This window comes from Notechis scutatus, chromosome 1, assembly GCF_049901735.1.
Source record: "Notechis scutatus isolate UNSWTSFEM ecotype Mainland chromosome 1, rNotScu1.2, whole genome shotgun sequence".
Lineage (NCBI taxonomy): Eukaryota > Metazoa > Chordata > Lepidosauria > Squamata > Elapidae > Notechis > Notechis scutatus.
Window position 1 is genome coordinate 216,610,061 of NC_142009.1, and position 16,812 is coordinate 216,626,872.

The 16,812-nt window shown below is 37.1% G+C and overlaps 1 protein-coding gene across 1 annotated transcript in view; it reads left to right on the plus strand.

Annotated features, from left to right (window-relative positions):
* The window catches only part of ADCY5 (adenylate cyclase 5), a 231,536-nt gene that overhangs the window by 197,141 nt on the left and 17,583 nt on the right, over nucleotides 1-16,812 (plus strand). The window contains exons 10-14 of the mRNA XM_026665455.2: nucleotides 1,921-2,065; nucleotides 4,197-4,294; nucleotides 10,197-10,284; nucleotides 15,580-15,696; nucleotides 16,327-16,485. Coding sequence (XP_026521240.2) covers nucleotides 1,921-2,065; nucleotides 4,197-4,294; nucleotides 10,197-10,284; nucleotides 15,580-15,696; nucleotides 16,327-16,485 — 607 coding nt within the window. The remainder of the gene's footprint in view (nucleotides 1-1,920; nucleotides 2,066-4,196; nucleotides 4,295-10,196; nucleotides 10,285-15,579; nucleotides 15,697-16,326; nucleotides 16,486-16,812) is intronic.

Consider the following 16,812-nt stretch of genomic DNA (forward strand, 5'->3'; position numbering starts at 1 on the left):
GAGTCTACTTCTACATTGAATCCAATTCAGTGTTTTTAGACCAAAACTCTTTCTTTTGAAATGAACATTATTTTTTATTTTAATTAAAATTCTTGCTTAATAAAAAGTAAGGCATATTTTAATTTTTTTTCATGTTACCCAAGAGAATGCTCTACCTGGGGTTACTTCTCTGTCAACCTACATCATCCATATTTATGAAAATAAGACTGATTTTAATAAACAAAGAGCATGTTTGGGTTGCTGTTGCCTATATTATGGGTGCCAACTAAATTTGCAATGACAGCTGGCAAATTTCGGAAAGCAGTTATCTAGCATAGGCGAAAAATGGCAGAGAGACAGAACTCCAAAATAATCAGACGAGTGACTGCCTAATTAAAGATATTTGATAGTATTTTTTTTTAATTGTGATGATGCCAAAGAAAATGTAATGAGTGCTACATTGGCTCTGAAAATCTGCAGTGAATAATTGAAGAACTGGGCCAGACTACCATTTATTAAAACATCTTGTGGTTTATACTAAATTACTACCTTCTTAGGAATAAAATAGCTTTTAGAGGTTTCGCAGAAGGTTACGGCAGAATATTTTAAATTCTGTATGGTGTGCAATGGCTATACCTTTTAATATTTTCCATTACATGCCAACCAGTGATGAATGTAGACTACAAATCTCTTTGTCCTTTCTGACAAAATATGTCTTGAGAATAAAATATGTCTTCAGAATAAAAATAGTTTTAGAAATCCTTAATTAGGTGATTTAAGTGCGCATGAGTACTGGAGTGCCTTGATCTGCTTGTGTCCTTTACAGTTTATAGTATCCTGAAGGAGAGTATGACTGAAGGGGGTGAAGATTCATTGCACAGGTAGTTCTGGACTTATGACCATTCATTCAGCAACTGTTCAAAGTTACGATGGTACTCAATGAATGCTGTTATGTCCAATCCTTGGTGTTTTACGCATCCCAGCATCTCAAGGTCACTTAATTGCAATCTGGGCATTTGAAAACCAGCTGGCATTTACAACTGGGTGCAGCATTTCACTATCACGTGATTGCAATTTGCAATATTCTCTGCTGACTTCTGCAGAAAGTCAATTGGGAAGCCTGCAGGGAAGTTACAAATCACTCTGATAAGTCACCCTCATCCCAGCCCCTTTCCACTTGGGCTGTGCTGGCCACTCACACACACCCGTGCATCTTTCCAAATAACCCCGAGCCTCCCTCATCACTTGTGCAGCTCTGCTCAACACTCTCTGAGCCTTTCTGCACCTCCTTTGCTCCCTCATACACCTTCCTCAATATGCCTCAATATGCCTTGAGTAGCTCCCCCCACACACTCTCATGCACACTCCCTTACCCTCATTACACCTCCGTCATGCATCCTCCCTGACCCTTGCAGTCTCACCTATGAACTTGGTTAGAGTAACAACCAGGACAGCCAGAGTGTCATTGCAAAGTGATTGTGGCCATGCTTTGTGACAGAAATTCCGGTTCCAATTGCCATCATAGGTCAAGTATTCTATCTTTCTTTCACTTGTTCCAGAGGCAGGCCTAGGGGAGGAAATGATATTACTACCTGGGGGAGGAGATGTCTCCATTGTCAGTTTTGGAATGACAAACCCAAAAAAGAACTCAAGAGAAGAAAAGTTTGAATAAAGGAGTGAGAGGCTAAATTACATATTGTGGTTATAAATATTGTTGTATTAATTTCCACCACATTTTTGTCAACCCCCTGGATGAGATAGGTGCATTGTGTCTGCTGTAGAAAAAGGAGCCAAAGAATTGTAGAATGGGACATAGCAGAGGTGTTCCTTAGAGTGGGATCTTACATCTGGAAAGTTCTAGTCAGTTAACTAGCAACTTTAAGAAACTTTATTTTGCATAAACACCACTTAATTAGCCTCTACTTTATTCTGTTGTTTCAGGAATATCCAGGAAAGCATGAATCCAGAAGATGAGGTGGATGAGTTTCTGGGTCGTGCAATTGATGCAAGAAGTATTGATCGGTTACGTTCAGAACATGTTCGCAAGTTTCTGTTAACGTTTAGGGAACTTGATTTGGAGAAAAAGGTAAACTTCCATAAGAATGTTAAATCCACTAGCAAGAGCAAACTAGACATCAGGGCAGCAAATTGGTGTGTTTAATCATAGTTCTGTGTAAAAATTCATATGAACGTCCAGAAGAAGTACCTCATGGAATTTTTTAGAACCTCCTTCCATTTGAAAACACAGTTTTACCTCAGTAATTCTGTTGATTTCCCCCCCTCAAAAACCCATTTTCAGTAGACAAATGGATGGAAAATTGGGCATTAAATTAGGCAATTATACTGTAAATAACAATTCTTTACTTGGCTATCATGCACTACATATATGTGTGTGTGTGTGTGTGTGTGTGTGTGTGTGTGTGTGTGTGTGTATGTATATGTATATGTAAGTATTGTATGTATTATTAAGTAAGTTTTTCCACAAAATAAAAACAATATCAAACTTTAAGTTAAAGATAAGAGAAGTAAAGAAGAGAAAAGTTAAAAAGAAATTAAGAAAAGAGAAAAGGAAAAAGAAAAAATAAGAAAAATCAAGAAGTAGGTCCAGTCTTCTTAACAGCACTCATAAATATATTTATATTTTACTTTCTCTGTCTGAAGATATAAAATTTTCCTTTCTATAATCTACCCATTCTAATAATAAGATCCATAAACCATCCATTCGTGTCTTTTCTTTTTCCAGCAAAAAGTCTATATGGAGTTTCTAATAACTAATAAATTTAATAATTGATCTTACTCTAAGCAAACAAGTTAATTTTGCCATCTCTGTTCTGTTATTTTCATCAACCATCCTTCCATTGTGGGTATTTTAGAATCTTTCTATTTTGGGGTATATAGTTTATTTTATTTATTTATTTTATTTATTTGATTTGTCAATCGCTTACAAAATAGGTATAAGTGTAAACATGAGTAAGAATACAAAAAATAGGTATGATTAAATGGGGACAATAGGACAGGGATGGGAGGCACGATGGTGGACTTATGCACACCCCTTAGTTGTTTCGCAGCAGGAAATAATTTATAAAAATAATTTCCCCGTGTTTTTTTCCCTATAAAATGCTTTGGTGCTAAAACTCATAAAAGGCATTTTTGGCCACAGAATGTTTATATCTCTACAATGCTCTCAGTATTCTAATATTCTAACGCAATGTTCAAAAGACAACTGGATTTTCTTGTTTTGCTTGAAGACGTTTCGCTTCTTATTCAAGAACTTCTCCAGTTCTGACTGAAGGTGGAGAATGGATGGATTTATATTCCTTACTGTCATCTGGTTGTTAGCCTTCTTTCTGAGAGTCATTGAGGCCACTTGGAGGTTTATCTGTGCTCTCAGGGTCACCTGCATCCTGTAGTCAGCCATTTTTTTTCTGGAAATCTGTTCATACTCACCACCATTTGAAGGGTGTTCATCCCAAAGTGATTAGCTAAATGTCGAATGGTGCAGGAACATGAAAATAGGTCTTTGCTTCTCTTTTATCCAGAAAGACTTTTGCAAGGCAAAAATCATCACTGGCCATAGTTTGCAGTGCCATCTCTGCGATTTTGGACGCAAGTCGTCTGCCATAGAACCGCACCTGGAAATCTGGTCGTCATGACCTTCCACAAGATTTAGGGAGACATGTGTTTCAGGACTTGGGTTTGTTCTTTTCACATCTTTTTAGGCCTTCATTCAAAGATTTTCTTTTTAGAATTTGCCGCAGCAACTAGAAAAAAGTTATTTTTTCATATTGGCAACAAGTTTATGTTGCAGTCTCTTTCCAGGAAAGGTAATGTTCAAAAAGTTTTTGAAAGAAGTGGTCTTGCATTGAATATAATTGGCTTATGATCTTTTGCCTTCTTTCCAAGCAGTTCAGATACCTATAAAGATGATTGTTTCAGAAATCCCTGCTATCAATCTGAAAACCTTTTTTTCAGTGTCCAGGGAATCTTACAGCTCAGTCAATACAGCAAGCCAAATTTGCTAAGAAGGGCTTGTAGTAGAAGGCAACTAGTGGCTCTCTTAAAATTGCTAGGTTATACTTTATAACATCCTTGGCTATTGATCTACTACAGATGGTGGGGCTGAGTTTCAACAACATCTAGTAGATCATAAATTGTTGCCTATGACTCGGAGTTTTCAGGTTTTTTTAAAAAACATGGAATGGTTTCTTTCATTGCAGTATTCCAAACAGGTGGATGATCGATTTGGTGCATATGTGGCTTGTGCTTCCCTAGTCTTCCTCTTCATTTGCTTTGTTCAGATCACAATAGTGCCACAGTAAGTAGATCTTTGTACATTTGGTTATTTAATATCTATCTACTGTCTCTCTGTCTGTCTGTGTTTAGCTTTATTGCACTAAAGCAAAATCGGGTAGCAACTGGTGGCCCATAAACGCTTTTTATGATTCTTGAAACCTCCATTGCCTTTTGTACTAAATCTCAATGGCACAATTGTCCAAAATGAGCAGCACAGTATCTCACCATTTTAGCATTTAATATGCACATAGAAGGGAAGCTTTCATTTTAAAACAAGAATTATAAATGATAAATTATAAGAATTATAGAAGTAGGAATAGATCGCAGATAGGTAGAATCTTTAGGAACCTTCCCATTTGGAAATGTTTAATTGATACAAAAGAGTTTTTAAAAGTTGAACTTTGGAACTTTTGCTCAGGACAGTTTCACTCCTGTTAACTATGCAAGATACTGTATTTTGTCAAGAAGCCTTCTGTACACATTGATCTCCATATTTTGAATACATATGGCAGAAGAAGCTGTGGGTAAATCACCTCGACTGCAGGCAAAGAATCTTGAGAACTTCAGTTTGGGTGGAACTGCTACAAATAATGGGGATGTTTTGTACTTCAAACTGAAAAGCAAAGAAGGGTTTCTGAAAACAAGGAGTCAAGAATTAGGGAACATGCAGGGTTATACCAACATTGTAGTGATTTTTTAAGCTAGGGCAGTAGGAAAGTAGGATCCGAAATGAAGAAAAATGTTAATGGTGAGGGATCTTCACCAACTTTGACCTGATTAGTACTCAGAACACCCCAGGACTGTAGGCTGGATCAAAAGTTGAAAAACATTTCAGAAGAAAGCATGCTGTTGAATGGAATTGATACCTTCCAAGCTGGTTTCAAGAAAGGAAGAGAAATGAGTACATCAAAGAGTCTCCTCCCTTTTCCAAAGGGGAATCTAAGCATCAGGTGTGATAATTCCAGCCTTTCTCCCATCTGCCTCTCTCCATCAAAGGAGGCAGGAGATGTTTGGTGAAGGAGAATATGTGGGAAGGGAAGGGAAGGGAAGGGAAGGGAAGGGAGAGATGTTTAAGAAGAAAAGAGATGGGAAGAAGAGTGGTTGCCATGAAAGTCAAATGGCTTGCCTTCGGGAGTTGTGGGTTCTCCATCACTGGAGGCTTTTAAGAAGAGACTGGACAGCCACCTGTCTGGAATAGTATAGGGTCTCCTATACCATTGAGCAGGGAGTTAGACTAGAAAACTTCCAAGGTCCCTTCCAACTCTGTTATTCAGTTAAATGCAGTCCACTTCAGCTAATGATCTCCAAGAATGCCTGCTCTACCTTACTCATGAAACTTCCCCGGTCTTTAACTATCACTGTGAACTCTTGTGCTAGAGCACAAAAGGCAGAACTGGTTCAAAAAGCAGCAGTAATCAAAGCTGTATCATTTACATTTTAGAGGGCTTCATCTAGGAAACATAAATCCACATGAAACTTACACCTACAATCAGCCTGATCTCTGCACTGAATATATGATTAAAAGGGATTAAAGTGTTTCCTTCTAGATGAGTTTAGCATCTTGGAATCTTTATATACAGATATATAATTTTCATTGAATGAGGATTTTCGCGGGATTTGCCACTTTAATAAAAACTGCCCCAGCAATCACAAAAACAAGAACATTTACTATTTTGCTTCTGATTGTTCCCAACCATATTATGCAGCGCTGGAAATATGTCCTGGGCATCTATTGCTGAGATAAGGTCTAGAGAACCCATTTTGTCAAAAAAACAAACAACAAAGTAGAAATGTGTTTGTAATCCCCTTTTTATGTGTTTCTGAATGTTAATGTATTAATATTAACTCTTGTGTAAAATAGCATCTTATCCTGTGATAAGATGGGCAGTCAATACATTTTTTATAAATAAATATAACAGAAGCACATTGACAGCCATTTTATCTCAGACAATAAATTAAATCACAAGATGTTTCATAAAAGTACAAGATTGCAGATTACAGTTGTAAACGGATACATTATATAATTATTAAGATACAAGGCATATTCATAGAAATAGAATAAGTATATATTTATTAATAGGTAACAAAACCATGTTGAAGGGATGTTGTGATAAAAAAGAATATATTTAAATGGATGAAGTGGGAGTTGGACTTGAAGCTGTACCTGCATATGGTTATGCAGAAGATTATATATTCTATATAACCCAACAACTCTGGGCTTAATCCAGAGCCATATAAAAGTTGCCTACAACCCATGGTTTTAATCTAGATCAGGGCTGTCAACTCTCGGCTGTGGGCCGGATGCTGGCCACGCCTACGCCCGGTTTAGTGAAGGGGGAAAAAGTCCCGATATGTCACGTGACACTGCCATGACAACACGAGTTTGACTCCCCTTTTCTAGATGAAGAAAAATATTTTGAAAATGGAAGTAATCATGGTAATGAAGAACCAGTTTGATGTAGTGGTTTAGAAAGTAGGCTATAAACTGGAAGACTGTGAGTTCAGTTCCACTTTAGATAGCCTTGAGCTAGTCATTCTCTCTCAGCCCTAGGGAGGAGGCAAGGGCAACCTACTTAAAAACCCGCTATATGAGTTGTCCCTGTTTCCTAAAAAAAGGTACCGAGAGTTGGAACTGCATCGGTGAAGTTGGGTGGAATTTACAAGAGATGTAGGGCATTTTATTAGGCATCGGATCAGGGAAGCTGCTTTAGGTTGCACTATCTGCAGCACTGCAAACCCAAACCAGCTCTGTTTCTGCAATCTTCAAGCAGGTCCACTAGAGCAGGACTACAGCTGACTGGCTGAACAACAACAGAAACAAAAGATGATTTAAAACAGAGCCATACTTTAACAATATCAATAGTTATTTTGAAGGAATTGAAATTTAATCCTTATTTATTTCATTTAGCATACTTACATGGTCTAGCAATATATATTAACATTACATCTGGAATAGTAAAACACAATAAAATATAAATGTTAAAAAGATCTATGTTCAAGAACATCATTTATATTTAAAAAAATCAGACACTGGACCGGTATATGCCCTCAGCTTACAGCTGATCATTATGTGATTTAACCCTGATAAAAGTTAGGTACTAGAACTCCGAGAGATTTTGGAGACAGACAAGCAGGCAGGAAGGTATAAGTAGACTTCTCCCAACCTTCAAGTGGTACAAAGTGCTGGCTAAGTTGACTAAGAATTTGGGGAATGTTAAAACACTGGAAAAGATTCTTCTGCTGCATTCTACCATAGAAAGCAGTGTTGGTTTTATACCCAAGACGCCATCTTGATTTCTACTTGCCATGTCTAGGAGCTGTGGTTTGTTACAGGCACTGACAAGTGTTCTTCTTGATAGAGCTTGATGGAACTTGACAAAGAAGGACTGGGGTGGCATGATAGCATATTCCAATATTTGAGGGGCTCCTACAAAGATGAGGGAGGTCAAACTATTTTCCAAAGCACCAAAAGGCAAGACAAGAAACAACAGTTGGAAACTAACCAAGGAGAGAAGCAACTTAGAACTAAAGAGAAATTTCCTAACGGTGAGAGCAATCAACCAGTGGAACTGTTTGCCTTCAATGGTTGTGGGTGTTCCATCACTGAAGGCTTTCAAAAAGAGACTGGACAACCATTTGCCTGAAATGATACAGGGTCTCCTCCTTGAGCAGGGGGTTGGATTAGAAGATCTCTGAGGCCCCTCCAACTCTATTTTCTATGTTCTATGAGCTACACTCCCCAAAACCAGTAGGTTATGTATCATTATTCAATGAATACAAAAGGTCTTTAAAAGCAGATGAGAACAACAACATTATCATATTTTGTAAGAGCCCTGCTTAGACAAAGAGTCTCTGCCCAATCAAGTAGTTTTTCAGAAAGATTTTTTAACCTACATTTTCCCTTTTGTCAGTTTTATATTCTTAGGGGAAAATTCCTGGCTTTATATCTTTATTGCGAGCAATACTTCAGCCATAAAATATCAGGTCAGATGCAACATAAAATCTTGTTTTTAGAAACTCTGATATTCTCCAAGTAGTGAAGGAATAAGGAGGGGATTGTGGGCACAAAATGCATTGCTCCCAAAATGGTTTATAGGATTGATTGTGTTGCTCATCTGATAGGAGGAATAGATGCTTTATGACACTGAATATGCTTTGAAGGGGTCTTTGAAATTTAGTGGGGTATTTTGTTTTTTGAAAATTTTGCAGTGATCATTCCATTATAATCAGCAGGAATGCCAGGAAAGAGGTGAATAAATTAGCAAGTGGAAGTGCTCTTTGTAGTCAAAAACGAATTTGAAACCCTGCTGGCTTTCACGAGGTTAGCCTTAATGTTCCTGAGCTTGATAATCATTGTAGTTTTAATTATGGATGAAGTTGCATGGCAGAAGGAACGCAAGCCTGCTTGGTTTGTGGATTGTATACATAATAAGTCAGAAAAATTGTCAAGATAAAATGTACACTCATATATGGTAATGAGGTTCAAAACTGAAATGGCAGATAACACTAAATAAAGATCTAAATATAGTTTAGCTCCAGTGGTCATTAGAAATGCCTCTGAAGGCAGCAGAATTGCTGGTGGCACACAACCATATTGTGCCTTTGCTCTGGTGTCCTTTTGACTTTCTACAGGCATTTTTTCAGAGTAGGGAGACAAAGAAGAATGATGAGGAAATAGGAATATTGACAGCTTACCCAATATTGCATGTGCTATAAAGAATTCGTACATGATACCAACAAGACATTGCAATAAAGTATTGTCAAATGGGATATATAAAGGCAAGTTGCTTGCCTCTACGATATTTCAAAATGTGTTGTTGAATTAGTATCCTCAGTATCCCCTGACATTTATCAGCACCTGGGGTTTATGGGTCATTATAGTCCAGCAGCAACTGAAGGGCTTTGTACCACTGGTTTGCTTATTGCTGCAGACACCTCTGTAATGGAAAGCTTATATAAAATACCAAGGGGAATGGTATTGATGTTCCCAACCTGATTCTTGCTGATTAAGAAAGCCAGCAAATGAGTTTTCCCATTCTCTTAATTACATTATAGAATTTATGTGAAAGTCTTTCCCTTACCATCTCTTTGGATCGAATCCCCTTTGTTTCTCTTTTAAACTGAAGATTGCTGCACCTAGCTGACCTGTGCTAGAGAAGTTGTCTTGAAGGTGCAGCTATTTAAATTATAAAGTTGTGATTCGTATCTCAAGGAAATGGAGGATACCAGAGTATGTAGCAGATACAGAGTGCTTTATACTTTATTGCCAGGGAATCCAAGAGGCACTCTGCCTGTCCCTATATATCTAAACTGGAAATCCCTAAACACTGGAGGACTGGTACCCTGGCACGAAGGCTGATACAAAAAAACTCCTTACCTGAAGAGGCAATGCCCTTGTGATTCGGAAAACACAGAAACAACAGAGCATATGCTTCTCCAATGCATATATTATAGAGATAGCCATAATAGTCTCATCTCACCATTATTGCATAAATATCCAGGGCACCCAGGACAATTCCACATCTCCCTGCTGCTCACAGGCATTGTTGCCAGGTTCTGCACAGCAGTGCTCAAAGTTCATTGGATGGTGACCTGTGCCATCAATTAAATTTAATGAGCATCTAGTGTGCCTATTAGAGTAATTTGAACTTTTTATGCTTCCTTACCCTTCTAATGCTCCTACCCCTCCTTTTAGATACTTTTTAGACAAACATGTATACATACGCTTTCTATTTTAATACGTTTTGGTTTTTTGTATTTTTATTGATTTTTTCCCCTCATTTTGGTCTCTAATGTATTTTCTGCGCTATTTAATTGATTGTACCTTACCTACCTTATGCTGATCTAGGATGATAATAGAGATTTTGTATGATTTATGGATAATGCAAGCTGTAGACCCACCCGACTTTGTTTTCTGGTTTCAGCTCAGTGTTCATGCTGGCGTTTTACCTATCCTGTTTTGTGATATTGACCACACTAGTGTTTGTTTCAGTCATTTACTCCTGTGTAAAGGTAAGTTGATTCCTGATGTACTGTTTTAATTAATTAACCTTAAAACACTAAAACAAGAGTTTGGATAGAAAAGGGCTACACATGGCAAGTAACATAGTAGGAACCATATTTCAAACAAGAGGAAAATGGTGAAGGAAGTCAAGAGTTAAATTTTGATCTCCCTAAATACTTAATACATTTTCCCATCACAACTCAGCAGCAGTTTTTCCGATGACTTTTGTGGGTTGAAAGTTATGTTCTGAAACAAAAAAATATTAAAGTGATAGGAAATTATATGTCCCATACTTGTAAATTAGTAGAAGGTTGATTTTAAAATTGGAAATTTCTTTTGATCTTAAAATGAGATGAAGACCATAGAAACTACAATTCCTCAAATATGAGAACAGTATTTTTTCAGTGAATATCTGATAGGTTAGAAGCAATGTCCATCCTATTGGTACATCAATTCACATGGTTTGGTATTGTTCTACTATTGCAATATTTAGGGCTGAAATCCATAGGATTTTTAACGTAACTTCAGAGGAAAGATTGTGTTTCAATAATTTCTTTTTCTTGTTTTCTTTTGGCATTTATCAGGATGCTTAAAACCATGCATGGGGAACGGCCAACATAAATATACAGTATTGGAAAGATAAACTTCTGGTTTGCACCATTGCTAATATGCATTGTTTACCAACATTTGACCCTTTTTTAACTGAACTTCCAGAAATAAGGCTTTAATAAAGCAATTTGGTCAAAATCGGAGGTTAGGGGTAGGGAATTGTTTTATGTATAATATACTGTAGATTTCCAGGTCTTTAAAATTTTATATCACATTATTATCATTGTTGTATGCAAGCATACATTTAGTTGGTTTGATAAAGCACAAAATTGTATGTTTACACAAGCAATAAATATATATATCATCCAGCAACATGACAGACTTCAGGCTAAAGCCAAGTAGGCAGTTGACTTCAGTTTGAAGGTCACTAAAGCTACCATTCCTTCCAAAGCATTCCAAAAATACAAATCTTTCCATCTGATGATACCCAGTCAATATAGCCTGGGGCGCCATATATCCTTGACTGGCCCCATCAGTCCCTTCCCCTTTTGTCTGCTGAACAAACACAGCCAGAACACAAATATTCTGATTTTCTTCTGATTCTCTGATTTCCTTTACAAGGAGAAAAAAGTCAGTAAGAAACTGTTAACTTTGGCTAACATTGACTAATGAAAGACTCGGGGACAAATCTGGCAGTTGAAATTATGAACTTTCCAGCTCCTTGGCACGTTAACTTAAATGCTTAGACTCTGAACTGTTATCCAAAAGCATTTTGATGTAGACAGTCCTGATGGTACTCTGAATCAACTCCTGTTCTGAATCAACTCCTGCATTTCTGAAACAACCACCCATTTTCCCTGCCCCATTTTTGCAAAACTCGTGGTTTACCACCTTCATGGTCCTTTGCTTTCCTTCCTTCTTGCATATTTTTCCATATCTTTGAAACCATCAATGTCAAATCTTGGAACGCATTGTTGGCCTTTTAACCATTAAACATTTCCATCCTAAATTATTATTGTTCTCTGCAAAGTCTACTGCTTCATGAAATTATATTTCTCCCTCATTGATATGAAGACTTTGTTTTTATACTTCCTTATATGGGCTATTTTGCTCAATTATGCAGTTTTGAAAAAATTATTACCAAATGGTCAAATGACAGGCAGGTAGGTTCTTGGACAAATACGAAGAGTGATCTCTTTTCCTGGTTTAAAGCAGAGGTGGACTGCTGCCGGTTCGCACCGATTCTAGTGAACTGATAGTTAAGATCAGGTACAGTTCGGCCAACTGGCAAATCCCACCACTGGCTGGCCCCTCACACGCCCGTTTTTTGGGCCGATTTTGGCCTGGAAAATGGCCGAAAATGGCCCCAAAATGTCCCAAAAATAGCCTGAAAATGCCCCCCAAACGGCCTGGTTTTTGGGCCATTTTCAGGCTGGTTTTTGGGGCCATTTTCAGGCTGTTTTCAGGTTTGTTGGTAGTCTAAAGAGCAGTCCTTTTCACATCATGCAGTTTGGGAGTGCTGACACAGAAGTCCAATACATCTAGAGCAGGGGTTCCCAACCTGGGGTGCTTGCACCCCCTAGGGGTGCGAGGCGATATTCCAGGGGGTGCAAGAAAAGTCCAGGTAAATGATAGGATATTGGCTATATGTTGGCATTTTTATTTATTATGCAATGGATTAACTTTGTTTTCATTTTAGAGTTAAGTATCGTTATTTAGTGTCCGTCACATACATAGCTGAAAAGATTCAATCCTACCATATATTTAACGCGTTCAGTAGTTCCTAAAGTCTAAATTTCAGGGGGTGCGAGGTTCGAGTGAAATTTCTTTAGGGGTGCGGGGCGAAAAAAAGGTTGGGAACCACTGATCTAGAGGCATCCAGATTGGAGAGGATTTACCTATGCGGCTTTAAAAAAATACTCTTGGATTTAAGGGAGGTATCAGTACTTATAAGAAGTGCTGATAATACAAGTGGTCCTTAACTTCTGACTACAGGTGGGACCGGCATTTCCATCATAGATCATTGCAGTTGTAAATCAAATCAGACACAATTTTGCGACCTTTTTTACGATAGTTGCTAAGTGAATCACCCACCAAAGTCATTAAGCAAACCCCTTCGTATGGGTCTGAATGGGTTGTAAATGCAAACTCATCCTTCCAAATGGCAACTTTTTGCCAGAAATAAACAACAACAAAGTCACAAATCACGATTGCTTGACCACAGGACATTGCAGTGGGTCATACATTTGAGTTGCTTGCCCAAATTGGGATCACATGAATACGGGGGAGGGTAATGGTCACAAGTGCGAGGAAGTGACTTTTTTCAGCCCTGCCTTAACTTTGAATGGTTTCTAAACAAATAGTTATAAGTCAAGGATTGCCTGTAATTTTGTTCTCGGTTTGGTGCATAATTTATTTCTGCCAATATAAAATGGAGTGGTATTTCACTGTGATTCATCCATAACAGTACGAGCTGCTGGTGTGCTACACTCTTAGTTTAACCACAAGAACATTGTCAAATGTTGCTGTTTCTAGTATCATCATCTTCATCTTCTTTTTGTTTATAAAGATTTTTTTATTTTTTAACAACAAACAAACAAACATAAACACAAAACATAAAACCTTCTTTTCATTGTACAGTGTGTTGGCTGTTACAAATCTTCTTGTGCACAATATCAATAGTCCTTCCCTTCTAACTACATTATTAAAATTTATTTTACATGAATATGCATATTATATTATATTGTTATTAACTATATTGGACTTTACTTTTAAACTATATCATCCTTTTTGAGCAAATTTTAATTTTTAAGATATCTCAATTCATAATATTCATTTCATTATAATCCATTATAACATATTACATTGTCTTATCTTTATTCTATCATTGTATTTATATTGTATTATATCCTATTTCCCTATTCTCTTTTCTAACCATTGATGAAATAAATCCCAAATTTTACAATACTCTTTATCTTCTTGTTCTCCAATTGCTAATGTCAATTTACTCATTTCTGCACATTCCATTATTTTCATATCATCTTCATCTTCACCACTAACAATATGATACTGCATTTTGCTGTGTCTTATATCACGTTCTTATATGTCTCCTCCTTTCCAATCCATTCCTTTGCCTATTCTAGAAAACACAGAAAAATTATTTATATTCGATGTCAGGGAGAGTAGCAACTTAAAAACAATCAACATTTATGTGGATTGTTCCCCTCTTTCTTTTGCCAGAAAATCCATGTTTCCTATCATCAAATTTCATAATTATGTTTGTGTTTGAAGGAAGTGAAAGTCCTTCTCTAAGTGCAAAAGGGGGAGGTTGATGGGTTAGTCATTGCTAAAAGGCTAATTGGGTCCCCCCCCCTTTAAAAAAAATGCTTAGAAGCTAGTTGATGAAATAATAGTGATGGATATGGGAGCTGTTATTTCTCTTTTGTTTCTGGGTTTTTCTCTAGGAATGGCAGTGGAGAGGACTATGATGAGCTGAAATTAACACCCAGCAGGGAGGCCTTTAACTTCTATAGAATTTCTGCATTTGCATTCTGAGCCTAAAGTATCTGTTTGGTCTCCATGGATTTGTGACATTAAAAATATGTGTGGGAGAGTTGAAGGGGAAAAAAAAACACTTAACACCAAACAAAAACCTAGTAATAGTAAGAGAAAGAGAAGTGGGGGAGAAGAAGAGGAAGAAACAAAGGAAAAAAGGACTCTCTAGCCAGGATAAAAACTTCAGCACACATACATTTCAGGGAGCCCAAATTCATGTGTCAACATTCTTTGGACTTTATTTATTCAAGGTAATATTGATAACTATCAGGCCACTTTTGGTATCTTTGGTAGCATTTCCATCAATTTTTAGGATGATCAGATTTAATTGTAGTTTGCTTGTTCTACGCCAAACATATACGAATAAAAGGGAACATTTGGACAGGACGGTGGGCACGCTGGTGCGCTTATGCACGCCCCTTACAGACCTCTTAGGAATGGGGTGAGGTCAACAGTAGACAGTCTAAGGTTAAAGTTTTGGGAGGTTGGGGAAGAAACCACAGAGTCAGTAGTGTATTCCAGGTATTGACCACTCTGTTGCTGAAGTCGTATTACAGAGTTGGTGCGGTTTACCTTAAGTTTGTATCTATTGTGTGCTCGTGTATTGTTGTGGTTGAAGCTGAAGTAGTCATTGACGGGTAGGACATTGCAATAGATAATTTTATGTACTATGCTTAGGTCAGCGTAGTACATAAAATTTCTGAGGTTTCAGGGCATTTTTATTTGTCAGCATCGATATCATCAGTTGACTATTTTGTTTGCATTTGTTGTCCACCTAACCTTGATTTCCCTTAACCCTTTTTATATAAGAAAAGTCTAAATAGTTTACAATTTAGAAACAGAACAGAATGCTGAAGATTTTTGTAAGCATATTCAAGTTGATACATCTTTCCCGGATTAGGCTTTGATCACACATTGAAAACAAGTGTGGATCTGATCATAAAACATTCCTAATTTTGGATGTCATTCTCTGATTTTCACCTAAAATCTATTATAACTACCAGGGAGAATGAAGTCAATATAACAAGTTATTCAGCAATTGTATATTCCCACTGCAAAAATTACATGGATGTGGGGAGAGACAGTTGGTCATTAATTCATTCTTGGGCAATTAAATATTAATGCCTGTAGCATTTCAGCATGCCATATATTTGTACAAAATCATACTTTTAAATATCTTATTTTCTCCTTCTATTCAGCTGTTTCCAGGTCCACTCCAGACTCTTTCACGGAAAATTGTTCAGTGCAAGACCAATAACACCCTAGTCGGAGTCTTCACTATTGTATTAGTTTTCCTCTCAGCCTTTGTCAATATGGTATGCTACATTTCCCTTTTATGATTGAGCTTTAGTGTGAATTATTAGTGCTGCAGAAGCTGAAGAGCAAGGCCAAAATGTTGCTGTGGGTTGGTAATTATTAATATAAAAATATAGAATAATCATACACAGTGTATTTAATTTGATTAGATTTAATATAAATTAAGAAAAACTATTAAATTTTACTTTCTACATATCTCCTTTCTTTGCCCCAAACTATTTGTTAGAGTATACCACTATATGCACTGGCTATTCTGTCTCTTTTGTAATTGGCATGTAATTTGATTTTAGAAGAATATTTCCTTAAAAACTTGTGGATATGTATCAACCCTCCATAAACTTCTCAGCCCCTGTTTAAAATCATATAAAGTGTCACTTTTATGTACCATCTGACCATGTGGTGTGGAAGGAAATATTTCCTTTTGTTTGTTCGTAAGCTCTCCACAATTTATCTTCAACGAAGGACCCTAGATTTTAATACTGTAGGAAAACTCTCCATCTTGTGTGCATTGGTATAAAGAACTACCGCCAAAGACATGTATACACTATGAGGCACAAAGAATGCTGCTTTGGTTAGTTTTCTCCTTGGATTTGTCTTTGTTTGATGTTTATCTCTTCTTTTTCCACCAGTTCACCTGTAGTACTGTGGACCTTCGTGACTGTATAGCTGCAGAGTATAATCTCACTCCCCCTCAGGTGAATTCGTGCCATGTTGGCTATTCCAATTATAGCCTGGAAACCACAGAAGGATTCTGTGCTACTTCCCAGCCAAACTGTAACTTTCCAGAGGTATTTGCTTTGTGCTGTAATGTGGGTGCCTTTGTTTTGGGTAAAAATGGTGTAACATCCTATTGGGGTCTTCATTATTATATTGGTTTTTCTCTCAGCTTTTATCAATATAGTCTACTAAAATGGCATCATCTGCTCCTTAGAATCCTTTATTGAAACAGGGCTTGGGTTTTTGTACTTTCATTTGCCACTCAACTCTTAATCTACCTCTGTATGATCTTTAAGAAGAATTCTTCATGTTCCATACAATGAAGTAATGAAAACTCCTTCAGGCTGAGGAGTGAATAATTTTATTTCAGAATGTTCCCGTGTGTAATCAGACTTTGC